We start from the raw sequence: 26,888 nt of genomic DNA, 5'->3' as shown, positions 1-26,888 counted from the left end.
CTCCGATATATTGAAAAATAACAAATCAGCATCATTCCTGGCATAGTAAGGGAAAGAAAAGAAAAGAAAAGAAGAAAATCCAGTCCAATCAGGGGTGGGAACAGAACCAATCAACAAGGGGGAAAGGTAGGAGAATCCGGACTAGTGTGGCTGGTGGAACTGGCAGGACAAGAGCAAGGCGGCCGTTTGTACTTAAGGATTCTTCCCCCGAGCATTTTTCTGCTTCCTGGTTCTCCTATTTTTATTCTCCTCTGACCGCCCCTTCCCTCAAACATAACAAACGCGTCTTCGCGTCACCCCCCTTTTTTTTTTTAAAACATCTTTTTTATTATTTATTACCCCATAATTATTTTCACTTGGCCTCAGGCACGCTTCACTTCTCAACTCACGTGATTCATCCCATACCGCCTTCTTGGCAGTATAAATTCCTCTCCGATCGCATTCTCCACTCTTTCTATTTCCCGTCTTTTAGCTCCATATCAAATCACTTCGATTCCAGCTCGACACGCTTGATCATCTTATCAAATTGTGACGCGCTCGAGGTCAAAGTGTGATAGCGCATTCGGTTGGTCACTCGTTTTCCAAACAACGCGACTCTCACCTCTTCCACCTCCCACCGTCTCACTTGCCTCCCTCGTATTCTTCATCCAACGCGACCTCAATGGCGACTCCGCCTCCCGAGGCACCTCCAGTTCCAATGGAGGACAAGCCACAGCTTCCTCCGTCTCCCACTGGTCTCTCTGCGCCTGATGTCGCGCCTGCCAGGTAAGCTCCTCAGAAGCGCCTTCAAAGCGATTTGAAAGCGATTTGTTTTAATTTAACCTGACCTGACATGTGCGCAGTGTCCAAGATGCAGTAGTCCCCAAATCCGATAGCGCCGCCAATACCGAGGCCAAATCTCCTGCGCTGAACGGCCACGGTCCCGCGCCATCAATTACCAACGGCACAAGCACCGCTGCATCCCCTCCTAAATCCCCCGCCCCTGCGCCTGCCGACCACGCCTCACAAGAGGACAAGACACCTACTGCCGAATCTGCCACTCCCGCGGAGACCCAGCAGACTGACAGCAAGGATCCAGTGTTGTCTCAGGACACAGCTCCTGCAGCTCCTCCTGCCGCCGATGTCGGTACTGAGAAGGCCGCTTCTCCCACTCTACAGGTTCCAGCTGCTGCGCCCACCACTGGTGCGACTGACGGCGCGAGTGACAAAATGGCTGTCGATACCCCACAGAGTGTCTCAACTGCTGTGAAGACCGAACTTCCTCACCACCCTACCCCGGATCTTACCCACCCTTCTCATCCAGCTGCGCCCGCCGACCAGGAGATGAAGGATGCGCCGGAACCTCCGATGTCTCCTTCCAAAATCTCCAGACAACGCGACGCGGACCTCAGCGAGGAGCCAGCCGCAAAGCGCACCAAGGTTGATGGCGAGGACACTGGACCGCTAGAGTTCAAGGCCTCCGATTTCCACACTCCAACCACTACAACCAAGGCTCCCGCCGACTCCCAATCCCAAGGTTCCACTTACACCGGCCAGAATGGACTCACTAAGATGCAACACAGATTCATCTCCAAGACTCTCACCAACCTTAAGCGCCTGCACGACTCGCGCTTCTACCGCGAGCCTGTGGATCCCATCAAATTGAATATCCCGCAGTATCACACTATTATCACCCAACCCATGGACCTGCAAACCATGGACAGGAAATTGAAGACTAGCCAATATTCCTCCCCCCAGGCTGTCTTGGAGGACTTTGCTCTCATGGTCCAAAACACGACCATCTTCAATGGCCCTGACCACCTGGTCACTCAAGAGGGTATCAAGCTGAAGGGGACCTTTGAGAAGCTCATGGCCAATTGCCCCAAGCCCGAAGACGTCGAAGAAAAGAAGCCCAAGAAGCTGACTGAGAAGACCTCGGCTGCCCGCCGGGAGCCCCGGACTTCGCTGGGAAGCACCAAGGCTGCGTCTCCCCAGGCTCAGACCTTTGCACTGGGACCAGAGGGACTGCCTGTCATTCGCCGTGATTCTTCTAACCCTGATGGTCGCCCAAAGCGCTCGATCCACCCCCCGAAGCGCGATCTGCCCTACTCAACCAAGCCCAAGAAGAAGAAGTTCCAGTGGGAGCTTCGTTTCTGCCAGGAAGTTATGGATGAGCTGTACAAACAGAAGCACTACAACTGGATCATGCCATTCTACTACCCGGTCGACCCAGTGGCTCTGAACATCCCCACTTATCACAGCGTGATCAAGAAGCCCATGGATCTGTCCACCGTCCAGTCCAAGTTGAAGACTGGTCAATACGAGAACGCCAAGGAGTTTGAAACCGATGTTCGCCTCATTTTTAAGAATTGCTTCCGATTCAACATTCCTGGTGATCCCACCTATGTGTGCGGCCAGCGAGCCGAAGAGATCTTCAACCAGAAGTGGGCCCAGAAGTCGGATTATCTCGATGCGCACGAACCCCAACAAGAGCAGAACAGCGATTACTCCGATGAGGATAGTGACGAGGATGCAGAGGAGAGCGAGGAAGATGACGAGAAACTTACTTTGCTCCAGAAGCAGATCGCTGAGATGTCCCGCCAGGTTGAGGCTATTACCAATAAGAAGAAGAAGACACCCCCATCGTCTAAGAAGGCTGGAAAGGCAAAGTCATCCAAGAAAGATTCCCGCAAGAGCACCTCCGGAAAGCGGGACAAGAAGGTCAAGAGTGCTAAGCCCGAACGCACTCGCCCTGTCACCTACGCTGAAAAGCAGCTCATCTCCCAGGGCATCAGTAGTCTTCCAGACAAGAAGATGCAGGATGCCCTGCAGCTGATCCAGAACAATGTTCCTCAACTCAAGGTAAGTTTCATGGACATGTTCGCGTCTTTTACAATTTACTAATTCATCATTAGGGTACCAACGAAGCCGAGATTGAGCTCGACATTGATGAGCTTCCTAACAACGTCCTCTTCTTGCTCCTGAGCTTTGTCAAGAAGAACGTGCCTGGTCTCGGCGATGACCTCGAAGAGGAGTACACCCCTGCCAGCAGCAACGTTGCGCAGCCCAAGCCCAAGAAGAACAAACCAATGAGCAAGTTTGAGCAGGAGGCTCAGATTAACATGCTCCAGAACAATCTTTCCCGGTTCCAGGGTGGTGGCGGCCACTCCCCTGAGCCCATGCCTTCGGTTGAACACAATGAAAGCAGCGACGATGATTCGGACTCCTCCGAGGAAGAGAGCGAGGAGGAGTAGATACTCCGTCAAACCTTGCCATTCTTTCCCGTCAAAGGTGGCCTTTCGTTGATTTGCGTTCTAAGCGTCGATTTCCCCTGTGCTTTTCTGATATTTCCCCTTCTTTCTCAATCACACTGAAATTGGTGACTTGTTCTGCAACTCACCGACAACGTCTGTACATACTTTGAAACCCTGGATTCGGCAAGGTTCTGTTTCCGTTGAACCTCTTGCTCAAATTTCCCCGAACCATTTTCCATTTACTGGATTGAACTTTCCCCAATGCCCCAGTGCACAATTTATCTCCAAAATGGTCACTTCACTCCTGGTGGATGAGGCCGCTTTTTTTCTTTTCTCCGAGGTTGCAGGTGGAAAACGGGAGTTGACCCGAAACTCGATTTCGAGCTTCATCTTGTATGATTACGAAAGAAACGCGCAAATGCAAACTGAATATGTACTCTACCTTGTAATTCATATAACTCTATTGTGTATAAATCTGTAGTTGTATGCAGCCTGCTCTATAATTGGCGCGGCTCTCTTCCGGCGGTGACCTCCCCCTTCCAGCAACATCAACATGATTCCTCCCTGCGACCCCTCCATTCTTGAGCACAATCCTCAATTCAAACGACTATATGAAAACTTAACGAAGAATCTTCTCGATCCAGATGGCTCAACGCGTTCCCAAAGCGCAACTTCAGCGCGCACAGCTGTTGTGGAAGTAAGTCGCCGACGCACCAGAGATCAGTTCGAGTCTCACCATGAACCCAAGCCTCTAACACTCGCCCACCAGGACTTAAAACAATGCCAAACCCAAAGCGCAAAGAAACGGATCAAAGAGCGAACACTACGCCAGCTAGCATTTGCCCCAGACAGCGGCCTACCCGCGGAGGTCAGTACGATACAGCCCCGCGCAAACAACACCAGACACGGACTCACAATGGACGAAAATCTAGTGCCACGATAACCTCGCAATAGTAACCCTCTACCTCGAAACCCCCCGCAGCGCTCTGGAACTCGACACGCCAAAACCAGACCCCGAAGATCAAAACACAGACACAAAACAGGACGAAGTACTCTCCCTCCTAGCCGCCGACTTCGAAACCTTTTATTCTAGCATCCCAGCCTTCATTTTACCATTTACAACTCTCCTCTCCGCATCCCTCCATGATGCCCGTGCCCTAGCCGCAACAGCCGACTCCCCCACAGACCAAGACCCAGCTTCAGGGTCAGGGGCATCCGCCCCATCACATCCAAATCACAATGCCCGCGCTCGAGCCCGTGACCGTCGCGTCCGGACGTCTATGGCACCTGTCCCACTCCTCTCAGAGCAACTAGGGAAGCGGCTTCGCGCGCTACGCAAGATCCAACTGTCTCAGTTGCCTGAGGCGCGGAGGGAACTGGCTGCTACGGCGGCAGGGGTTGTTGCTGTGCGCGCGAAGGTGCTGGAGAGGACAGTTGTTATCCTTGAACGGGCGAAGCATGGGGCTTTGGCTAGGGCTACTAGGGCCAAGGCTGATCACTTAGCGACGGTTGCGCAAGGCATTGAGGGGAAATTGGAGTATGTTGTTCCCTTCCTTTGATTGATCTTCTACTGTTGATTTGGGATTTGCTAACGCGGTGTTTTGTTGCAGGGTCATGAGACTTGAGATTGCGGCTACTATCTATACGCCTGAGACTATTGCTGCGCTTACGAGGTATAAGCTGCATCTGAGGCAGACGAAGGAGCGGTTGGACGATTCGCGTGAGATGGCGATTGAGGAGTTGAAGACGTATGGAGATAAGGAGGTGTCTGGGTCAGCTGGAGATATTCCTGCGGATGGAGGTACTCTGGCGGAGATTGCTCGCCAGTATGGAGCTCTCGCAAGAGACGTCCAAACCGTCAAGATGGAAATCGCCCGGCTTGGCGAATGATGCATATTTGCGTGCCAGGTACATGTATCCAGAGCTCAGTTGCGTACATACGTACGTAGTGGGGATAGCATGATTGAAATCAGAGGCCAGTAAGATATACAGGGACCAATAGCTTACATCTATATAGGCTATTCAGCCTGGGCAGTAGTCCAAGCATACATCCCTACTCGGCGAGTTCCTCTTCATATGCCGTTCGTTTTGTTCCTCGAATATTTAACTAATAGACATTCCCAAAATAATTCGCTCATTTACGATTACACTCAATACACCGCGTTCACAATGAATCTTCATAGAAGACATATAGTGGAAACGAAGAACGAAGATGGAAGTACACAGATCTAAACCCCGCCTTATCCCCGTGATCACATGACCATCCAAACTTTTCCACGCCACCAAAAAAGAGTCAATATCGAATTCACGGACTTCAATACGATCATTTCGCCACACTTCGACTCTTTTCATCCACGATTTCAAAATGGCCGACGAAGGACTAAACATCTACGACGAAATCGAAATCGAGGATATGACCTTCGATCCAAACCTCCAGATCTACACTTATCCATGCCCGTGTGGCGATCGCTTCGAGATTGCTATTGATGATTTGAGGGATGGGGAGGATATTGGTGTTTGTCCTTCTTGTAGCCTGATGATTCGGGTTATCTTTGACGAGGTATGATACTTTTTGATTTGGGTAGCCGTAGCTCCTGGCTAATCTTTGGTTGGTAGGCCGATCTTCCTAAAGCTTCGTGAGCTGGCTGGCGCAAGCTTTATGACAGGTATGGGGAGACCCTGTGCAGGATATAGCTGGGGACGTGGCGACAACACCCGCGACTACGATGGTTATCGACTGTCGGCGCTTTTCCGGGTCGGCTGCGACTTGCAGGTTAATCCTTTCGGCGCAAAGGACATCGGGCATTCGATCGACCGCAAACACCCTCGGCTGTCGTCATCGGTGATGGTATGGATGGTGCTGAGTGCATTGCCTGCTAAATCTGCTAGATGCGACTCAGCACTGTGAACATGGCCTTTGCGCAGCGGTTCAAAATCCTGCGCCAAGCACACCCGCCGTGCACCCGACTCTTGTCGAAATGAATACATATACAGCAGACATTCTTATCCTGCCTGAATCTTCCCACCGTGATTGCATACCCGACGTTGCCTCGGATACCGTCGACGTTGTCTCAGTCGAGTCTTGCGCCGAGGGCGTGGATATACATGACAACACATGAGACATGGTTTCATACTCGATCTGAGACTGTCTTTTGGCTGTTCTGTGTCTGTTTTAGACAGACAAACAACAAGCAAATTTGATCATCTGTTTTACCCTTCTTTTGAACGGGATATATCTGTATTATTCCTTCGCATTCTCGGCATGTATGGACATGAGACTAATTTATACCCGGCTGTTGCATTCAATGATACCCACTGTTCATACATACGTTAGCATATCTCAGAGCTCTTCTTTTTATCTGGTAGTGGATGTCTTTTGTTCATACAGGAAATCACACCGAAGAAGCCACACAAATGCAATCGCATTGCGATAAATCTAGACATACAATATGTTATGTAACAAAAGACAACAAAGCAGACCAAAGCCCACCTATCATAATCTTGCCTGAATGCTAATTAATTTCCCAAGGTAAATGCCTAGCACGAAAAATCTACTCAATAACCTCACTGTAGATGTCCTTAGGCAAATGCAACGTCAACTCCGAGTTGAGCAGGTCAGTCAGATTCGATCCATCACGCAAGTAAATCCATTGTCCATTGACGAAGGGTCGCGAATCCTGCTTCTCGTGCATATAGTCGCCTTCGACGATCCAGTCGTACCGCTTTGGTCCGGAAATCGGGGAGCTGAGCCAAATTTGCTTGTTTGGTGGTTGCTTGTTTAGCACGTAGGTGCCAATTGCTGGGACCGAGATGTTGAGGACGCCGGCCTTTTGTGGAGGTGTTAGTTTGAGCTGGGAGTTTGGTAAATGAGGGGAGAGGGGATGGTGGAATGAAGGTAGATAATGTATTCGGGATACCGGTTTGGGTAATTGCAATAGAAAACATACACTGTACTCGGCCTCCACATCGGAACCCTCCTCCTGTGACTTCTCCACCTCGGCTAGAAGCACATTGAAATAATGTTCGGAGTACTCGTAGTACTCCTCAGCTGTCAACGGCGATGGCTCAGTGATATGAGCAGCGGCACCGGCAACGGGTGCAGATTGAGGGTTAGGAGCAGGAGGGTCTTGAGATTCAGGGTGGATGCCCTTGCGAATGACCGGAGAAGATTGGAAAAAGCGTGTGAATTGTGACCCGGAGTTGGGACGGAGGGGGCGGGTTTGCGAGAGCAGTGCTGAGCTGGTAGGTGCTGTTGTGCGGATGGATGGGCGCAGAGTGACGAGCATAGCTCTGGGGGCTGCGCGGGAAAGCATTGTTGTTGAGTAACAAGTGAATGAATGTTCAGATGTGTGGAGAGAGTTGTTGCAGAGAGCTATGCAGGTCGAGCTATGATGATGTGGAGAGGGAATAATTTACATCATCGGTATCACCGCCTTCCTATTATGGCTGATTATGGGCAGTATTTCTGATTGGGCGAGGTATAAACTCAGTGTCGGTTCGCTCAATGCGGTAGTGTATTTGTTGCTGGGAGTACATATGTGGAGATGTATATTGTCTACTGAAATACGGTCAGGTTCAAGATTGCTGTTTTATAGACATGTTTGATATGAGAGGTTGGGCTACAATTGGGGACACTGCCTGCGGCGGACCACTAAGTGTAGATCTAGGCAGAGAGGAACATATTCTGAGATCTCATGCTTCGAAATGAAGATCTTAAATTCGAAAAAAGATCTTTGAGTATTAAGTAGGATATGATATCTCAGGATGTTGAATGACAATAGCTGATAAAGTATGGGGCATGGAACAAAAGAACGAAGACTCCGAGTCTAGGACGCCATACTATCCAAGAGAAACAGTTGGAGCAAAAGCAGTCTTGAATGACCCCCCAAAGTCAAGAATTGCCCCTGTTACATTTATTTGAAGCACCGGCTCGAGGAATTTAGCCCAAAAGACCACATCAGGATCCATCCTACGGCGAAGCCGAGCAGGAAGGTATTTTCGGAGAATAGCTAGGCAATAGCTCCTCAAGACCTATAATTAGAATAACAATCAATATATGCAGGACACAGACCAAGCGTAGGCAAGTGTAGCCCATAGTAGCCTGGTCCCCGGCACCGAGGTCGAGGACAAGAACGACACCCGCCCCAATCCTGCATTATTGGCCCCAATTTATGATGTATACATCTGTCTCTGTTTCAAGAGCCGAAAAAAAGTATTAAAAGTATGAGACAGCGACAAAGACCTGGTGATAAGATCGGGCGACAAAGCAATCACTCATTGCCACATCATGCGCTGGCACGGTTTCGATTTAGTCGACGACAGTGACAACGACAGCGACTTTCCAGTCTTCGTATCGGCGACCGTACCTTTGACAGATATGCAATAAAGTCGCATTGCCCGATGATGTGGAAAGTGGTGCCATAGGCGTCTTTGGACAAGGCTATAGGCCGCGCGGTGCTAATCTAAAAATGGTGCTCAATAGTGTCAGTGCATGTGTCTGGAAGCTCGGGGGCTATTCGACTATTCGACTATTCGGGGCTTTGAGGAATTTTGGATATTTAAAACTGCATGGAAATGGAACACCGAAAGGAGTTGGTTGAGAACGTAGAAAGTGCTCTCCGTTCACTTCCGTGAAGCGAATTGTCGGATGACGTGGGCGCTAGTGGGAGGCGAGTGCAGAGCCACGTTAGTAATTGAAGCAGCACAACCCAAGGCTAATGATGTTTTCATTTTCGGACTTTATAATTCGACAAAAATTCTTTCGGCAATTATAGGGTTGATACGGGTCAAATTAGACATCATGGTTCGTCCTTGCCTACGTCTACATCCACGTGGACTGCAGGGAATACAGACAAAGGACTATAGTGTGTTTCATGTTTCAGAGAACAAGAACCATCAAGACTCGCAGCATTTGTTCGGAATAGTATCCGAATGAGGTGGGGTTACTGAGTTGTGATCTCATAAATTTGTGGCGGGTTCCTGAAAATGCTGAAAATGCGAGTGCTGGAAACCCAAAGAACATGGCAAACCCGGGGAGTACACTATTATTCACTGAGATTGAGATTCTAATCGCGAACCGAGATTTGGTTTACTGTCTGCCATACTATAACCACATCATACCTGTACTTCGGAGGCCCACCTATCGGGAACCCGGGAATACATTCAGTCCCCATTCAAAGGATTCCAACACGAGATCTCGGCGGCACAAGAAAAAAGCCCGGTAAAAAAGAATCTTGCACGCCTCCATTGCCCAGCGTCTTCATTTGGTCAACACCGGCGAATAGCAGAGACCACCAAAGAACGCTAGAACTCCACCGAAGGCTAGAAGGTGATAGACCGAGCAGAAACACCGGTAGAAAGTCCGGTAAGGCTTGTCACGCCGTTTTTACCCTCTTGCTGGGGCGGTTCCATCGATCGGCAGGGGCTGAGAGAGGTTGGTTTCAAACGCCCAGGAACTGGCCCCGGTTGATCCAGCAAGGAGGGACTGGGAAAAGATGAAGGCTGATCCTTAGTGAAACACGTCGATCGGTAGTTGTCCCGAATCGCTTTGAGTGGTTGTTAGTGATCCATTGTGGCGCTTGTGCGGTGTGTCATATTTGAAATGCGATCTGGCGGATATACACGACCATTCCGGAGTCGTAGTTCTTCATTATCTCTCTAGGGCTCAATAATGTAACCCTCAAAAATTAGTGAGACCTAGTGTAGTGTGTAATGTTTATTTCATTAATTGTACCTAGGGTTAGATCAAAAGATAAGTATTGTGATTGGCTGCTCGGGGATCCAGCTATGATGTATCCCGGATCAACCAATCAGATATGATGCCCTGACCGGCAACCAGGGAATTGCGTTGTAACTGCATGGACATCCACTGTCTACGCAAGCACAACCGTGGTTCATATTCTCCACTTCAAGTGTGATATTCATTCTCTCGTTTTGTTCCTGTCAGGGGTAAGTCAATTATGGATAACCTTTCTTGACGCCCATCGACTCGTTGGCGCTTTGTCAAACACCATGGAGTTTCTAAATGACTCTGGCGTCTCCCCAAAATTGGACTGGACTATCGGACAATGAAAATCGATGTAACAGATACTCCATTGCGGTCCAGGCTCTTGTGGAGTGAACTAGAAGCGGACTACGATCTTGGCTGTGGAGTAAGACGAGATGCGAATCTCTCTCTTTCTGGCGTCTGCACACTCATTCTCATTGGAAATGCGCAGAACGCTCGGTTCAACCCAATCACCGTGGTTCCTGTGGCTGCCAACCGTCCCATACCGGCTCCCCCATCCTTCGCCTCCCCCTGGTCCTCACTGCCAATGAGAGCCTGCAGGCATTGCTGCCCTGACAGAATACATGGTTATGATATATGGCCACCACGCATGACACCCGAATGTCCAATGGCAATTGTCCCATTCACTCCACTTGAAGAAATCTACTGTGTGGCTCAAATTGTTCCAGCCCGACGCATTGAATGGTAGCTTTGACATGCATTGTGCCACTGAAAGCATTTAAACCCTCTCCTCGCCTCGTTCATTTCCTTCTTCTTCTGCTCTCTCTTCATCCACAGTCCTTCATTCTACTTTGCTTTTTGGTCTATCACCTGTGCCGTGCACGGTCGAAGTCCTCACTTTCTTTCAAGCTCACGCTTTATACATTCTTTACGAGAACAGGCTTCTCTTTCACTCTCTTATCTAGCCACAGAGTCCACTTCTTTGTGACTTCTTCAATCTTCAAAATGGTCTCCTTCACCAAGCTCTTCACCGCCGGCCTCGTTGCTACCTCTGCCATCGCCGCCCCAGTGCAGCAGCAGCAGGCTAAGCGCAGCAGCTCCAGCAAGCGTGGTGCCGCCTACAACGACATCACCACCGTCTCCGCTCTGAGCAGCAGCAACACCATCTCGTGGGCCTACAACTGGGCCGGATCCCTCTCCGGATCCCTTCCCAGCGATGTCGAGTTCATCCCCATGCTCTGGGGCGCTAGGGACTTTAGCGGCTGGGTCACCACCATCGAGACCGTTCTGTCCAGCGGCAGCAACTACATCCTCGGTTTCAACGAGCCCGACATCGCGTCCCAGGCCAACATGAGCCCCTCCGATGCCGCCAGCTACTACCAGACCTACATCACCCCGTACTCTGGCCAGGCCAAGCTCATCACCCCCGCCACCAGCTCCTCCACCAGCGACGGCCAGGGTCTCTCCTGGATGAACTCCTTCATGGACTCCTGCTCCAGCTGTGGCATCACCGGCATGGCCGTCCACTGGTATGGCAACACTGCCGATGAGTTCAAGTCTTTCGTCACCGAGGCTATCAGCACTGCTAGCAACCACAACCTCTCCGAGGTCTGGATCACTGAATTCGCTCTCGCTGCTGATGCCAACGGTTCTGCTGATCTGGCTACTACCACTGCTTTCCTGAACGAGGTTATCCCTTGGTTGGATTCGCAGGCTGGTGTCACTCGCTACTCTTACTTCATGTGTGCTGAGAACTACCTGCTCTCCAACAGCGCTCTCAACGAGGCTGGTGTTGCTTACACTTCTACCTCTAACTAGAGTATGAGTGTAAGTAAGGTGCAAACGAATGTGACGAAAAGCGATATTATAGGTTGGATTTTTATTTGTTATCTTCCTCGGATCTAGTGGCGCGAGGTCGTCTTGTGGGTTCTTTTATGAATTTCTGTTCATATTTTCTAGGAGTACACGCAAATATCCAAACTCCGATTTATTTTGAATTACTTCCTCTCATAGTCTTGCAGAATGGCCAATGGTTTTGTATTGGGTTTCATTGGGGCATTGTGTGAATTGGTGTTCAAATCAGGGTTACAATGACGTTGGGGACGATCATCCGGCCGAGACTCCAAGGCAGAAAGTGAGCTCATGGTTGAGATTTTATGATGGTATTGCATCAAGGACAATGGACTTGATAAATACACTCTACTCAATAGTCTACATAGACATGGTATGGTGATCAAGACTTTGAAATACCCGAGGTGCTACAGCGTGACCAATGTGATTCACCACGACTGAACAATGGGATATAATCCCCAACTAGCCAAGATCCAGGAAGAATATCTGGGAATCAACATTTATTCAAATGAGGTCTTGATGTAAATACATCCAGTTCAAAACTTTATTTTCTAGCGGCCTCAGGCCTAACGTCAGCCTAGACAAAATTATCCGCAGACGTCCTGTCTCCTAACTCCAACTTCATGTCTAACACGACCCTCAAAACATAAAGTCATATTGAATCCAACAAATAACACCACTGCTGCCAATTCCTCTCGATAACCACAATCAACATGACCACAGATCCACAATCAACCGAAATGACCGAGGAGGAGCGATTCGTCCAATACATCATGGCCCCCTTCATCAATATCCTCGATAAAGTCTTCCGATTCAACCTTCCCTGGAAAGAATGGGGCTTCGTCATCTTCCGCACAACAGCTTATGGCCCTGAACATGAGGACGAATGGCAACGATGCCGACTGCGCTGGGACGAGATTATGGATGATCTCCTTGCCCCACTTCGTGGCAATGACCCGCGCGTTGATAAAGCTATTGACCTGATTCGGTTTCAGTGGGTTGAGGATCCCGCTTTGGATGGGGCATCTCCGGCAGAAATAGCTACGTAAGTTGTTATAGTGATCTTTCCTTTCTGCGGAACTGTCACTTTGTCGAAATGCAAGACTGATATCGAGAGAAATAGACGATACAGGGAAATGTCCCCATCTCGAGGCTTGAATCATAGTGTCTGCTTGGCTATTACCCGACCGGCTTTAAAATCTGTTCTAGAGTCGCCTTTGCCGTCCTCTGCGCCCCGTCGCGAACGGTCTAGGATACCGTTTGTTGTTACTATTGCTTCTTTTACTGGGACTTTGCCACCTGTAGACGAAGAAGAGGATATTGCCGGGCAGGACTTCAAAGGGTATTTCAATGTTGCCATTGAAGGCCTCCTGGAGAGTTTATTTCCCATTGTCGCGTTGGATATGAGGGATCTTCATGTTGTCGCTGTTGGATTGAGAAGTGAGGATATTTGGTGTTCTAGTGATAGATTTGGGATTCTTAGGGTAAATGTGTGAATTTTAGAAATCATCATGTCATATAATTTATAACAGAAAACAGTCACGCTACAAAAAATATCTAAAGCATAGGTCAAGGTTTGCTATTGTATACCTAATCAGCCTCTCTTTTTTTTTGGAAGACGAAATGTGATTCCGGTAGACTGATTGAAGGGTCGAGTACTCTTTGATCACGAATAGGTAACACCGAGTCTTCCTACGTCCGTATGTTACGCGATTGGAGACATAGTGTGCACAAAGCGACATCCGGTCGCAGAGGACTACACCACGGGCAATAAAGACTAGAACCAAGCCAAATTTGACCACAGCTAGAAGAAGGCACTATAACCTCCTACGCGGTACAACAATGGGGAGTCCTCAGTGGGGAGAATCTTTCGGATTTGATCGAAGAGCCGTCAAAAGGTCAAGAAATCCGAATAAGGTACATCTAAGCCCAATAAAGATAGGTCTATTCCATCCTTACAACTTCTGATTGCTTTATCTTCCATTTTGCGGGGTTCTACGTTAACTGCACATCAACCAACCCCAATTATGGCCATTTATCTCGTCTCCGACGGTGTTGCATGTCCTCCGTCGGAGTGATAGGAACTGTGCCCAGTGTTCTGGAATACATTTAAACATACAGAATGAGATCAGGAATGGTGATTCCTTTTCGTGTTCCTGTTGAATCAGTTCCTAGTTCATTACGTCTCTTCCAGATGGCCTTGTTTCATCTTTTACTTTCGCCATGGACCATTGTTGGGATCATTCCGCTGTGGCTATCCACTTATTACATTTATCCCTACTACGTGACGTATCGCTCATTACACCTTGTCCCGGGGCCCTTTATTGCCAAATTCAGCAATATTTGGGTCGGATCAAGTGCCCGACGTGGCCAGAAATACGCCGCGGTAGACTCGGCACACCGAAAATACGGCAAGGTTGTGCGTATAGGGTTCAACCATGTGTCCATTGCAGATGAATCTGCACTCAATATTGTTTACGGACACGGAAATGGGTTTTTGAAAGAGTATGTGAGATGAGCCTGATATGTTGAGCGACGGTCATTAACACAACAACCTCAGTTATTACTACGAAGCATTTGTCGCACGAACACCAGGCATGTTCAACGTACGCGATCGAGCAGAGCATACACGCAAGCGAAAGATCATCTCCCATGCCTTTTCACCAAGATCAGTTGCGGATTTTGAACCGCACATGGCTGATAATTTGCGGCGTTGGATTGTACAATTGGACCGGATCGCCGCATCTCGACCCCAAATCAATGAGGAGGAATTCGGCCGATTCAATGCGATGCCTTGGTTTAGCTATCTTGCATTTGACATTATCGGAGACTTGGCATTTGGATCTCCGTTTGGCATGGTCAACCGGGGAAAAGACGAGACTCAGACACAACTTGTGGAAGGAGGGCCTGTTTCCTACGCGTCGGCGGTTGAGGCTATCAATCGACGTGGTGAGATCTCTTCAACTTTAGGTCTTCTTCCGGCATTGCGGCCATGGGCGAGATATCTCCCCGATCCATTCTTTACAAAGGGAGTCGCGGCAGTGGAGAATCTCACTGGAATTGCTATCGCTGCTGTTGCATCTCGGTTGGATGCTGCAGAGAAAGGGATCGCAGACTCTCGCAATGATATCCTGTCGCGTTTGCTGCAAGCTAAAGATGCAAATGGACAACCTATGGGTCGGGATGAGCTCATTGCAGAGGCACTGACGCAACTGATCGCTGGCTCTGATACGGTCTCTAACACATCCTGTGGTATTTTCTACTGGATACTTGACGGGGAACGCAACGCACCAAACACAATAATCCCTCGGTTACAAACAGAGCTCAATCAAGCAATTGGTTCTGACGCAGATATTGTGAATTACTCACAAGTCAAAGACCTTCCCTTCTTGCGCAGATGCATTGACGAAGGAATGCGCCTGCATTCGACCTCGGCTATCGGTCTACCGCGTCTGATAGCTGATTCATGTGCAGGTGTTGAATTTGAAGGCTTTCACTTACCACCTGGAACGATTCTTTCAGTGCCATCATATACAATTCATCATATGAAGGAAGTCTGGGGCGATGATGTTGACGAATTCAAACCTGATCGCTGGTTGAATCTTACTCCCCAACAGAAGATCGCGTTCAATCCATTTTCATATGGTCCTCGAGCATGTGTTGGGCAGAATGTTGCTATCATGGAGCTGCAACTGATTATTGGGACTCTGTTTCATCGATATGAGTTTGCTTTGTACCAACCGACGATGGAGTCTCACGAGGGGTTTTCTAAGAAACCCAAAGAGTGCTATGCGGGTATCAGACTGAGGAATCACGCTTAAGGGCGCTTTTTGCTTTTATTTGCACAGTTGAAGTTGGCAAGCAGTGGTGTATATGACAAAGGTTGTCAATAGGCTTTCTATCAAATAACGTTCCCAAAGAGCATGTCTTCAAGCGACGGAAACTCTTGTTGGATACTCCACTCATTATCATCCCAAGGCTCCGAGAAATCTTGAACCGATTGCGATATCAATGTTTCCGATCCATTTGCTCCAACCAGTCCAGAATGGACTGGGCCATGATGCTCCACGAAATGTCGCTTTATGATATTGAGACACCATCGACTCACTGGCTCTGTCTTGCTCACACATTGGATATGTGAAAAGGCTTGTTCCATCAGAAGCATTGTTTGACCAACATCAGCTAGATGAGTGACGAACTCGGCTAATGTTACCATTGCGAAGGAGCATAGAAGATTCTCATAGGCAGGGTGGATGTAAGCGGTCAATTCCGACATGGATAGGAAGAGGTTCAGTATTTGAATAGAGTGATGAATTGAACACTCAATAAACTGGACTGCAGATGTCTGAAATGATACTCCGGGGTTATCCCATTGGCTGGATTCGGTGTGATTTATGTGTTGGAGCGTCCGACGCGCCAGCATCAAATAGGCACAAGAATATGCAAAGCGAAGGGGTTCAGAGGAGTCAAGCTCTGGATTCAATATGAGCAAAGGTCAGATTGAAGTTCAAGATGACACACGCACTGTAGATATTCTCTTGGGATTTTTGCAAACTATCAATCTCTGGCCAAATAGGGCTTGTCTTTTGAATGCCATCTGAACTCATCAATCCCCAAAGGACTTGATACAATCTGACACCAGCTAGTACAAGCTCATCGCGCGCACTATATGACGAGAATCCAAGAACTTTAACGCATTCGTCAAAGTACTGACCGGAGATAACTGGCGGACGACCAGAACCGACAGAGAACCTGCGTGCCAGTTAGGGATTGCATTTTTTGAAAACAGCGACGAATAAGAGAACAACCAAGACAAGAATTTAAACGGGTCAAAAAGGTAATTAACTTACTGTAGCTGGCAGAGACAAATCAAGTTCCAGGTACGCATCAGTTCCTGTGCTCGAGCTTCTTGTTCGCTGCTATTTGGCTTCAACAGTTGCTCGAAAGAAGTCGTCATCATCACTCGCATTCCGGCTGTTCCGCTTAACAGCCATGAATTCCCATGCTCATGACCCAGAGTGGGTCGCAGGTCCCACATAGAAAGAATGAACATTGACTGGATCGTATCCAGCGAGCTAGCGGAAGATAGATGAGTTTGGCCCAAGAGTCCGTGAACATGGCGATACAATGCTTGATGTATTTCGGATCCATGTAAAGCTGGAATCGCACGAAGACCACCTAGAAGACAAGTTCCGTAAAGGAGTGGCGACTTGGTGCGTAGTTGGACAGGATCGGTACTCATGAATAGCCATCGACTCGACAACTTGAAAAACCTAAACATGTAATGTCAGAAAACACGTTGACGAAACCCATAGAACGACAATTACTCTTCCAGAAGTGCCTGTGTCCGATCTTCGGAGACAATGCCCTGGAATCTCATATCTTCCGTACAGTCTTCGGTGTTGGATTGGTTTTCGTAGGTGATGTTGTCTCTGATTTCCTGAATTAGACTCATGGGCGCATCACGAGCTGTTCGCTCCACACTTGATAAATGGTTCTCAAGTTGACGATTAGCTGTCTTATTCGTCTTACCATTCCGTGGGACTTACCTCGGCTTTCTCGTGGGAGATTGCTGGGCTGCTAGCAGATATTGACGCTTGTAGCTGCATTAGAGTGTTTTCGACAGCGCGAAGCCTTTATCATGAGCTAACGTTTAAATAATCATGTTGTCAAGTCATCAATGAGCTCACCGGGTATTATAATCATTGGAGCTCAATGTAGATGCAGGTTCTCTTAGACTCGAGGAGTGATGTTTGCTGGCCATGGCTTGGAGAGAGCATTCGATCCTGAAAAAGCAAAAAGCAAGTTTTCAGAGCCTTGACCAGATGAAGCAGTTTCTGGGCATCCTTCTTACCGGAGCACATCACAACGATGGCATCGATCAGATCCGTTCGTCTCACATCGCGTTTTCAACCGCCGACAAGCCTCACAGGAACGTGCTTTGCTCGTTTTGGACTGTTTATTCGATAAATGCGCAGCTCGTCCTCTTCTCATCACACGCGAGTTAGGTAAAGACAAGGGAAGTCCTCTTGGTGCTCAAATTTAGCCGGTGTGACGGCGCGTAACAGATACGATAGAGACGGGAGTGTGTGTCCCACTCTTACAAGAAAAGCCTCGACAAGCAATGCTGAGAAATTCAAGAACGAATCTAGGCCAAAGGTGAGAAAAATCTTGGGGGATTGGGTTTGGCTGTGAATTAAACATCAATGACCCCCACCTTTAGCTTCACGGCTGACAAGGTGCGTGATAACAACCTTTCTCCACCTAGATCTGGGGTTAACATATGTATAGCTACACATACAATACCCCACTAATGAGAGCCCTGATGTACGTGTTTAGCTCGTTGTGATTACATATATGCACTGCCTACGTATATTAAGACTGAAGGCATTGTCTTCTTCTTCTGACAAGCTTGCGTATGCCATTCGTGAAAGCCTTGAGTGAGTCAGCTTTGAAGTTGAAACATTATTCAGGTGCCATTTTCCATGCACAAACCTCCAGATGGTATTTCCCCCGTCCCGTGGTGGAAGCAGATGGTCAGTAAAAGCAATTACTGATGAAGGCTTGGTTTTACCACAGTAAAATGGAGTTCCACCATAATTGTCAAAGAACTTTGACTTCCGCTTATGTCGTGATTTCTGGAGTTGAGTTTTTGTTTTCATTTTACTCCTGCCATTTGGCCTTCACGTGATCAAATACGACACGCGTTGAGGTCCCGAGCCCTTGCCAAGGTTATCAGTCAGCTTGCTGCCTCATTCCTGAGGCATCCAATTGCCAGGACTAGACAAGTGGCTTATGTAATTAGACGTTTAAATAGCGGCCACGAAGCATAATGAAAACCATGCGATTCTTACGTTATCTCAGCTTCCTGTCAAGCATGCATCAACAGAAACATTAAATTTCATGAAAAATGTTTTACTAATTCCTCGAGCCCGAGAAAGAAGCAAAATACAGATAGATGGCTTGAATCCACTAATCATGTATCAGGGAATAGGAATACTATGAGAGCATTTCGCAGTATTTGACGACTTCCATCATTGTTTCCAGGTAAACAAAATCATGAGTAACGAGCGACAAGTAAGAATTTGATCAAGCTCAGGCACTAAACATATTTCCAGAGACAGGAGAGCAGATTGGTAGATGTTGAATCCCTCATCTGCCCTCGAGCATTCCGGCAAGAGACTGGCAAAATCCCCACCCCAAAACAACATTCAATAAACTTGTTTCTCTCCATTTAGCAGACGGCTCCACCTTGGTTGCTACCGTGGCAGGAGCTCTTGTGGCAGTCTTGGATCTCCGTCCACTTTCCACCCTTGCACTCGACCTTTTCGTAGAAAAAGCATGTTAGCAAACATGATCTTACGTTTTAATATAGATATGCCGAGCGTACCACGCCGGTCCTGTCACAACCACAAAAGTGTCGGTCTCCGTTTGAAGATTGGCAACCACTGTTTGTACGTCTTTGGTCACCACCGTAGCCGGAGCCACAAACGTCCAGAATTTGTGGGTCGTCGGCCGGTGAAGCACTGACGGTGGCAGCAGCCATGAGAGTGAAGAGGAGTGCGGTGAACTTCATGTTGCTAAAGGCGTTCTTTTCGAAGATTTGATTGTTCAGCAAAGCTTGATGTTTGAGAATACGACTTTCTGGAGGGTAGGTCTTGATGTATTTATACCCCTTTTCAAGACTACAGCAATTACCTTGAGTATCTTTGTAGCATGGTATGTAGAATGGAGTCTCTCAGAGTTGGACGCCTAGGAAGTGAATTCATACATTGAAGCTATTGACTGACTGGCTCACATTGACCTGCACCTAGATTGAGGTTACATTGCATCGCCTAATCCGCTGATGCTGCATAGCCCCCAAGTTGAAGAACCAGCTCATAGGTTAGAAGATATTTTTTTTTTTCAGGTCTGTGTTTGGACAAGCTACAAAAGTACAACGCCTTCCCTCTGACGCTTAAGCAACTCATGGGCCGATTAGGGGTCCAGCTAGGGGTCCATTTACGTAAACGACAACATCTCGCACGGTGATCAATATCAGGTTTCCTGAAGGATGATCTCTGCATGAACTTCAGAAAACCTGAGTGGCAAACAGACCTCTCCCCGCCATAGTACTGACCTTCGTCCCGTCCCGACCCGCAGTGGGCCTGATGCATAATTCTCAGTCGCTCTCATCAAGCTGCGCAAATACGAGCATTTACTTCTTTTCTGGCCATATTATCATCTGTTCTATACCTAATCCGAGTAAAATACTGATCATTATGCAATCTGGCAGTTTCGTTGACTTGGGCAACCAGGATGAACACGGCGTAAACAAAACCCGACACTATGAACGAAGTCACCTAATCGATAACGACGGCAATATCGTTATTCTAAGCGGCCACCGTCCTCGGTTTCAAGTTTAAAAATGACTTCAATCGCTCTGTTGTGTCAGAGATATTGAGGCAAGCCTATTGGCCAAAAGTCCAAGTAACTGCGAAGCGGAGCGAACGGGACACGCTTTTCTCAATACTTGAAAAAAATTTCCTCGTAGCTACTAAACATTACAATGCTATGTTCTGTTAGATTTGCTTGGTAGAGCAGTCCAATCTCCACTACTTCTTGCTAGGACAGTGGTACAGTACCTATATTGTCAGGCGTCCCACTGGGCGTAGCTATCCTTAGTTACATTTTGTTATCCAGTAAAGAGTTTTTCAATTAGTCCACATCAACGAGCAGTTCTTTTTCTTGCCAACCAGATACTTGAGTCTGATATTCATTCCCTTTTCTGATGTTGAGTTCGATCCTTCGACATTCCAAGATACAGATCCTGCTGACCGTTTTAACAAACCGGGGCACGCGACTCGGTCCTTTACGGAATAGCATGCATATACAGGATTTGAACGTCATGAAGTCAACTGGTTCCAGACTCAAATCAAGATCTTACCACATTCGGGATATGGAAAGCCGTTCTCCTTGACAGTGAGGCTGCATACGCCAAGCGAGTAAGCCGCAGGCCCAATGCGAGAAGTATTTTAAGGTCGATTTCCTTAGGCATAATCACTGCGTGGCCACTGGATCACCAACATTTCATTGGCGGTTTATGTTCAGCTGTATGCTCTTGCGGTCTAATTACACTGATCTTGTGGAAACATTGACATGTAAGCACAATATCTTTACTCTGTTCACTGTCAGCAATGGCACGATCCTGGTCTGCATAGACCCTCTTGACAGGGCCGAGCTTCCATCCGCTTCATCCACGCATCCACAAGAGGGGACTTTGCAGAGATATCCCTGCCAATATCTGTAGGGACCAAACGCTGCCAGGTGATAAAGTAAAGATCAGCGTAGGTGCACATATCGCCGACAAGCCAGTCGCGATACTTGAGCGCAGACTCTAGAACAATGCACACACGATAGATTTCATTATGGTACCGGTCAATGGCACCCTGGATCCTTTCGGTTTGCATCTTGATAAACCAGGACGCCTGGCGGTAGTAAGGTGCCTGGCCAGAAACTTTGAAAACCAGCCACTGCTTGAGATGGTAGTGCTCGGACAGGGTCGTGTATTTCAGGTGCTTTCCGCGTCAAATTTTTCGATGAGATATTCTGCGATGGAGCACTTGATCGTGGACGGGTGGTGACTCACGTTTTATTGGTTGGAATATGATTAAGTGGCTAGATCCAGTTCTAGAAAATATTTACTCCCGTCGGTGAACATCGCTCCACATAAATCGCAAAGACCCAACACCTAGACCAAATAGCGCATTTCTTATTATGCAATTGAATGTTTGAAGGTCTTCTCCTCGATTAAGAAGTGCGTTGAAAAAGCACCTTTAATGAGTGGGATCTTTCCCGTTCATAGTTCAAATCAAATTCCAAGCGAATAAAAAGCCTATCACGGACTTCTAAAGATAATTGAAAGTATATTCGAAAGAAAAGGAATGTTCATTCTTTTTCTCTGGGAACAATTTAAATCTCTTCGATTGAGCGCGAAACAAACGCCGTTGACCGAGGCAGACCCGGAGATAAGCCATTGCGCACCGGAGATAAATCATAACACATTCCTTGGCAAGCTTTGGCCCCAAACTAAAGGTAATCTGACTTCTACGCCAAGGCGGTGTACTCCGTAGATTTTGTTGACTACGCGAATTCTCCCGATATCCCTGCTTCATCTATCACGACCTCGCGTGACCCTGACTGCGTGGTAGGGCGAGGGGTGCTGGCTATGACTTTAAAGGCCGAGCAAGGAATACAGGGCAAAGCCAAAAACAAGCGAAGCCTCGAATATGTGCTAAAGAGCGGATTAGCTGGAGGACTGGCGGGATGTGCAGTGGGTCAAATGTAACCCGGATTGCCTAAAACAAATATTGACAGTTTTGATAGGCAAAAACGATAGTTGCACCACTTGATCGCGTCAAGATTCTGTTCCAGACATCAACTCCCGCGTACGAGAGATACATTGGCAGCTGGAAAGGCTTTGTGTCTGCTCTTTCATCAATCAACAGTCATGAGGGATTCAGAGGCTTGTTCAAGGGGCATTCCGCGACCCTCCTCCAGAAGTTCCCTTACGCGGCCATCAATTTTCTGATGTATGAACAGATGCGAGCTCTCTTTATCTCATCGCCTGAAAAAGAGACACCGCTCCGTCGATTTTTATCCGGCAGTTTTTCCGGTGCTACGTCCGTTTTCTTCACTTACCCGCTTGATCTTGTGCGAGTACGGTTAGCCATTGAGAGTCGATCACATCGATCATCCTTGAAGAGCATTTGCCGTCAGATATACCACGAACAAAATGGTGCTCTGCAATCCCATGGTATTGCAGTAAGAGGAATCAACACTACGCTTTCTAATGCCATTGAGAAAGTGCTCCCTTTATCCAAGCTCTGCAACTTTTACCGTGGCTTTAGTCCGACCATGCTCGGAATGCTTCCTTACGCTGGGATGTCCTTTTTCACCCATGACACTGTGAGTGATTGGCTACGGCGCCCTGAGCTTGCCAAGCACACCACAGTCGCACAGATTACCGAAGACGGGGTATCACAACGTCCTCCACTTAAAATTGGGGCACAATTAACGGCTGGGGCGCTCGCTGGCACGATTGCTCAGACTACTTCATACCCCCTTGAGGTTATTCGGCGCCGCATACAAGCTAGCGGGGCAATGCAGGGCGAGGGAGGTACAGGGATTGCAAGAACTTGCCAAAAGATCTGGTCAGAAAGGGGGTTTCGGGGGTTCTGGGTTGGATTGAGCATTGGATATATCAAAGTAGTTCCAATGGTTGCCACTAGTTTCATGGCATACGAGCGGCTCAAATATCAATTCAATATATAAACCGCCAGTCTTGAGCTCTTCAAAGGCAATTTCAAAGTGAGGGTGTGTTCGCGTTTACATCATCGGCTGTGTCCGATTGCAGACATAGTCAAACGGACACATATCTAGTACGAGGCATGAAAAATGAACGAGACATGACTTCACTCAAAGATTTATTACACCGATAGATACCAAACGTACAATTAATATACGAGTCCTCGGGATAGAGTGTGATGCCTTCATGATTGGCGAGATCATTTCTTGGGGAACTTGAGGTTACTATCCGAGGTAGTGAGAATGTGAGACTCGTCGAGGATGAGGACGCGTCATTTTGCACGTAAACTTTTAGTGCTTGGATTCCTCTTTCAATGTGTCTTTTTAAAAAAACCCTGGCCCGTGTGATAAGATCTACGTTTTTTTCCTGGATCAAATGTGCTATGCTCTCTAAAATCTGACCTTGGTGACCATGTTGTGAGCAAGCTCCTGTTGTCCAATGACCCGTTGTTAGGTACGAGCATCTCGATGAAAATTATTTATATGAAGTATTTAGTCTCAGAAATATGCAGGAGAGATCATGGAGTCGTAGATTCTGATTATTTGAATTGCAGTTTTAGAAGCCTGGCGGTTGAAACGAACCTACCGCAATCCAAATTATTCTGTCCTTGTGCCAAATTTACTTCAGGGTTGGCATTATTCTATGATCAGCGGCCGAATTCAACAAATTCTGACTGAGATCTATGCACCGGTAAGAGGTCGTTAACCTCCTTCGGCTGGGGAAACTGTCAGCCCTAATCTTGGACGTTGTCCCTTCTCACGTCACAAAATTATCAAAGAGCCCTGGACTTAAGAAGGATTTTAGAAGTATATCAAGTGCATTACATTGTAAGTGTAATGCAACAAACTGGCTCATAAGATTAGCTCGGTTTGAATGTGATCCTTTTGGCGGACTTACAATAGCCAGATCAGGTTAGCGGCGGGGGTATCTGTTAACCGAACTGGACACGGCAATCGACAGAAGTTTAATCGGTCAGGGGGGAAAAGGGTCAAAATCTGCATCTGAAGGGATGATGGAAAGGGTGTTTATCGAGTAATCTCGGTTCTGGGTATGCCCTGCTGGTATATTCTGCTGAACATTCAAACGCTCTACCCGTAACATGCATGTGTATACATCGGCATTTCGAAGATCTGCTATCTCCAAATCCAACCCGCGTTTGCTGTGCTCGAGATGACCCTTCGGGCTGGTCATGCTTGCTTATCGTGCGCCCAGAAAAAGAGAAAATGTGATCGTCTTCTTCCTTTATGCTCAGCCTGTGTCAAGTGAGTGCCCTGATCGTGTTGGCTGGCTCTATGTCCAGGCTGACCTTGATAGGCAAAAGCGACAATGTTGGTATGCACCATCCTCCACCATGCCGGCACAGCAGAGCGTTAGCCGCTCTCCCAGGCGACGTTTTATAACAGACCGAGGCCTAGATGGATCTATGTACCCGCAGTACAGTATCAGTCAGACAGCAATTCTCACATTAACCTCGGATGCAGTGAAGGTTGTCGGGGCATGTCTTCAGTGCCGCGCAAAAAAGAGAAAGTGTGACAAAATATTGCCGACTTGCAACCGATGCTCAAGGTATCACTGCCCGGTGGGAAGCTCCCAACGTACCCAAACGACTGACAGAATCTGGTAGACAAAACACAGACTGTGTCTATCCTAAGCAGGCTCTTGTGCTGAATAGCCCCGGTGCTTCATTCCTTCGTTCGCTTAAGATCAGCCGGGTAGATGTCACAGTGCCGTTGCCAGTTGAGTCACGGCCTCATATGCCTATGCTTATTCACTCTTGTACGTACACCCTCCGAAATTCCGCTTTGGGGTGTATACTGAAGGTGGGTTCGGTAGTTATTGAAACTTTTGGAATGGAACCGCTCCCTGTTGATGGTAGTAGTCTTGCATGGCTTCTAAGAGCGTCGTGGATTCAACAAGCCCTGTCCGACCCTTGTGCGCTCCACACCACCCTTTATGCTGCATCAGCCCACTTAGACGCATTCCGAGGAGTCAAAAATAAGAACATGACACTATACCACCACACAATCGCACTTCAATTACTTCAGGAGAGAATAAATGACTCGGAAGCGATGTTCAGCGAGTCTCTCATGGCTTGTATTGCACCATTAGTTTTCTTCTCGGTAAGTAAGTTGCTGTAGTTCCTAGTATTTGAGCACTTTCTGATTAAATTAGGCCCTTCTTGGCGACAAAGGGTTATCCAAAATGCATAAGATGGCATTGATGCAAATGATCAAAGTACAAGGGGGTCTCGAGCATCTTGCCCTGGGCGCGTTTCTCTCAGGACTTATCACAGTGTGCGTATAGTCTCGATCAGATCAATCGTTAGCGAAGAATAGTATCTCATCTTCTTTCTTGGTCATAGATGCGTTCTCACCGAGGCCATCATCATGGACTCGGCGCTCGAGATACCTTTCTTGAATATCCCTCCCACCCCTCTCATGCCTCCAACATATTTCACATCTGCCGTCCTCCGTCGAGCAGCAAATAGAGAGGGAGGTTACTACAACCTCTCTCACGAAGTAATCGAGATCTTTGAACATATTGACTTCATCACTCATGTTTTGCCGGACGGTCCTGGTGCCGTGGACATTCGAGCCAAATGGACAGCGAAAATGGAAGATTTTTCTTTGTCCATAGATTACCAACAAACTCAGGAAAATACTGATGATGGGTCCATCAAGTCAGACGCCGACGCAATAACGAAGGCTTGTCAGACTGCGGCCTTAATATTCTGGTATTTCTTTCTTGACGACGAGTATGTTGCCTCATTTAGTATGACTGTTCTTCAACACCTCGTTCGGAAGCTGAAATATGCGTTATCACGGGGGAGCATGGATACCTGGGTGAGAACGGCCCCCGAAGCACACACTTGGATATGTCTACTTGGGACGGCAGCAGCTCTGGATATGAACGATCGGGTCTGGTTCAGTCTAAGGCATGGTCAGCCGGTGATATGTATCGAGAGTAGAGGGGCATCGGTCTTTTTGCAGAATTGGAGCATGTATAGTTGGGCCAATCGCAGACGCAATGAGAGGATGAGGGCGACGGCGGAGGAAGATATTCTCCCGGAGGAAACACAAAAAAGTGACGGAGGACAAGATGAGGAAGGAGAAGAAGAAGACGGAGAAGAAGACAGCGAAGAAGACGAGGGAAATGAGGAAAAGAGGAAGAAGATTTGAAAGGAGAAGGTGAATGAAACGCTTTGCTTGTCAGTAACATGTATTGTAATTACTTTGTCTTTAGTCAGAATCATCGGAATAACTCAAAACCATTATTGAAGTTATCCTTCCTCAGTGGTCTAAACAAAGCTACGGGAGAATTCAAAGCCTGTGGAATGCTCAGAATGTTCATAAGAACACAAATATGAAGCGAGCTCGTGGTGTTGCTGGCTAGCGGCGCTTTGACCGCGCCTCCGCAGTGACCAGCAACTGTCAATTACAAGACATCGATTTGCGACAAACAGTATATTCCCGGATAACTTGCTACTCTTTTGCAGCTGACACTGAATATGTGCAAAGGACTTCGTTAATATAAGCGACTAATTTTACTTTGCCAAAAACCATTCCGAATGAAGACAATGTGAGCCTCAATCCTTCCTTTCAATTGGAAGAACGCTCCAATTGCAACTTAATGTAACATCCTGCTGACGTCCAATTCTTTAGAGTCTACATCGTCGTTGAGGCTCTATATATTTCCTGTTTCATTGATCAAAAAGCCTGGAAATGAGGTA

General features: G+C 47.7%; 11 protein-coding genes across 11 annotated transcripts; 7 read left to right on the top strand and 4 right to left on the bottom strand.

Moving 5' to 3' along the window:
* Positions 1–661: 661 nt before the first annotated feature.
* Positions 662–3,233, top strand: N7508_007694 (putative transcription regulator BDF1; the record flags this gene model as incomplete). The annotated part of the gene is made up of 3 exons (XM_058465758.1): positions 662–765; positions 843–2,841; positions 2,895–3,233. The coding sequence occupies 3 exons, from the start codon at positions 662–664 to the stop codon at positions 3,231–3,233; spliced, it is 2,442 nt and encodes an 813-aa protein (XP_058317086.1).
* Positions 3,234–3,786: 553 nt separating this feature from the next.
* Positions 3,787–5,123, top strand: N7508_007693 (uncharacterized protein; the record flags this gene model as incomplete). The annotated part of the gene is made up of 4 exons (XM_058465757.1): positions 3,787–3,930; positions 4,003–4,101; positions 4,166–4,770; positions 4,844–5,123. The coding sequence occupies 4 exons, from the start codon at positions 3,787–3,789 to the stop codon at positions 5,121–5,123; spliced, it is 1,128 nt and encodes a 375-aa protein (XP_058317085.1).
* Positions 5,124–5,598: 475 nt separating this feature from the next.
* dph3 (CSL family zinc fnger-containing protein) lies at positions 5,599–5,873 on the top strand (the record flags this gene model as incomplete). Its single annotated transcript, XM_058465756.1, has 2 exons — positions 5,599–5,793; positions 5,850–5,873. The coding sequence occupies 2 exons, from the start codon at positions 5,599–5,601 to the stop codon at positions 5,871–5,873; spliced, it is 219 nt and encodes a 72-aa protein (XP_058317084.1).
* Positions 5,874–6,784: 911 nt separating this feature from the next.
* Positions 6,785–7,546, bottom strand: N7508_007691 (frataxin family protein; the record flags this gene model as incomplete). The annotated part of the gene is made up of 2 exons (XM_058465755.1): positions 6,785–7,060; positions 7,181–7,546. 2 exons carry the CDS (start codon positions 7,544–7,546, stop codon positions 6,785–6,787), a joined length of 642 nt encoding a protein of 213 aa, XP_058317083.1.
* Positions 7,547–10,965: 3,419 nt separating this feature from the next.
* On the top strand, positions 10,966–11,778 carry N7508_007690 (glycoside hydrolase family 128 protein; the record flags this gene model as incomplete). Its single annotated transcript, XM_058465754.1, has 1 exon — positions 10,966–11,778. The coding sequence occupies one exon, from the start codon at positions 10,966–10,968 to the stop codon at positions 11,776–11,778; it is 813 nt and encodes a 270-aa protein (XP_058317082.1).
* A 746-nt stretch (positions 11,779–12,524) lies between these two features.
* N7508_007689 (uncharacterized protein) lies at positions 12,525–13,307 on the top strand (the record flags this gene model as incomplete). Its single annotated transcript, XM_058465753.1, has 2 exons — positions 12,525–12,856; positions 12,935–13,307. 2 exons carry the CDS (start codon positions 12,525–12,527, stop codon positions 13,305–13,307), a joined length of 705 nt encoding a protein of 234 aa, XP_058317081.1.
* Positions 13,308–14,005: 698 nt separating this feature from the next.
* N7508_007688 (cytochrome P450) lies at positions 14,006–15,632 on the top strand (the record flags this gene model as incomplete). Its single annotated transcript, XM_058465752.1, has 2 exons — positions 14,006–14,316; positions 14,372–15,632. 2 exons carry the CDS (start codon positions 14,006–14,008, stop codon positions 15,630–15,632), a joined length of 1,572 nt encoding a protein of 523 aa, XP_058317080.1.
* Positions 15,633–15,712: 80 nt separating this feature from the next.
* On the bottom strand, positions 15,713–17,575 carry N7508_007687 (fungal specific transcription factor domain-containing protein; the record flags this gene model as incomplete). The annotated part of the gene is made up of 6 exons (XM_058465751.1): positions 15,713–16,284; positions 16,337–16,563; positions 16,662–17,084; positions 17,139–17,294; positions 17,361–17,414; positions 17,502–17,575. 6 exons carry the CDS (start codon positions 17,573–17,575, stop codon positions 15,713–15,715), a joined length of 1,506 nt encoding a protein of 501 aa, XP_058317079.1.
* A 1,470-nt stretch (positions 17,576–19,045) lies between these two features.
* N7508_007686 (DUF1962 domain-containing protein) lies at positions 19,046–19,387 on the bottom strand (the record flags this gene model as incomplete). The annotated part of the gene is made up of 2 exons (XM_058465750.1): positions 19,046–19,135; positions 19,202–19,387. 2 exons carry the CDS (start codon positions 19,385–19,387, stop codon positions 19,046–19,048), a joined length of 276 nt encoding a protein of 91 aa, XP_058317078.1.
* Positions 19,388–20,981: 1,594 nt separating this feature from the next.
* N7508_007685 (uncharacterized protein) lies at positions 20,982–21,260 on the bottom strand (the record flags this gene model as incomplete). Its single annotated transcript, XM_058465749.1, has 1 exon — positions 20,982–21,260. One exon carries the CDS (start codon positions 21,258–21,260, stop codon positions 20,982–20,984), a length of 279 nt encoding a protein of 92 aa, XP_058317077.1.
* Positions 21,261–22,018: 758 nt separating this feature from the next.
* N7508_007684 (uncharacterized protein) lies at positions 22,019–26,337 on the top strand (the record flags this gene model as incomplete). The annotated part of the gene is made up of 6 exons (XM_058465748.1): positions 22,019–22,123; positions 22,177–22,969; positions 24,794–24,934; positions 24,992–25,278; positions 25,331–25,452; positions 25,521–26,337. 6 exons carry the CDS (start codon positions 22,019–22,021, stop codon positions 26,335–26,337), a joined length of 2,265 nt encoding a protein of 754 aa, XP_058317076.1.
* Between the last annotated feature and the right edge of the window lie 551 nt (positions 26,338–26,888).

This window comes from Penicillium antarcticum (genome assembly GCF_028974205.1).
Source record: "Penicillium antarcticum strain IBT 31339 chromosome Unknown utg000008l_segment0_segment0, whole genome shotgun sequence".
Lineage (NCBI taxonomy): Eukaryota > Fungi > Ascomycota > Eurotiomycetes > Eurotiales > Aspergillaceae > Penicillium > Penicillium antarcticum.
Note: the sequence above shows the minus strand (reverse complement) of the source record. Positions and strands in the feature narration are given on the sequence as shown.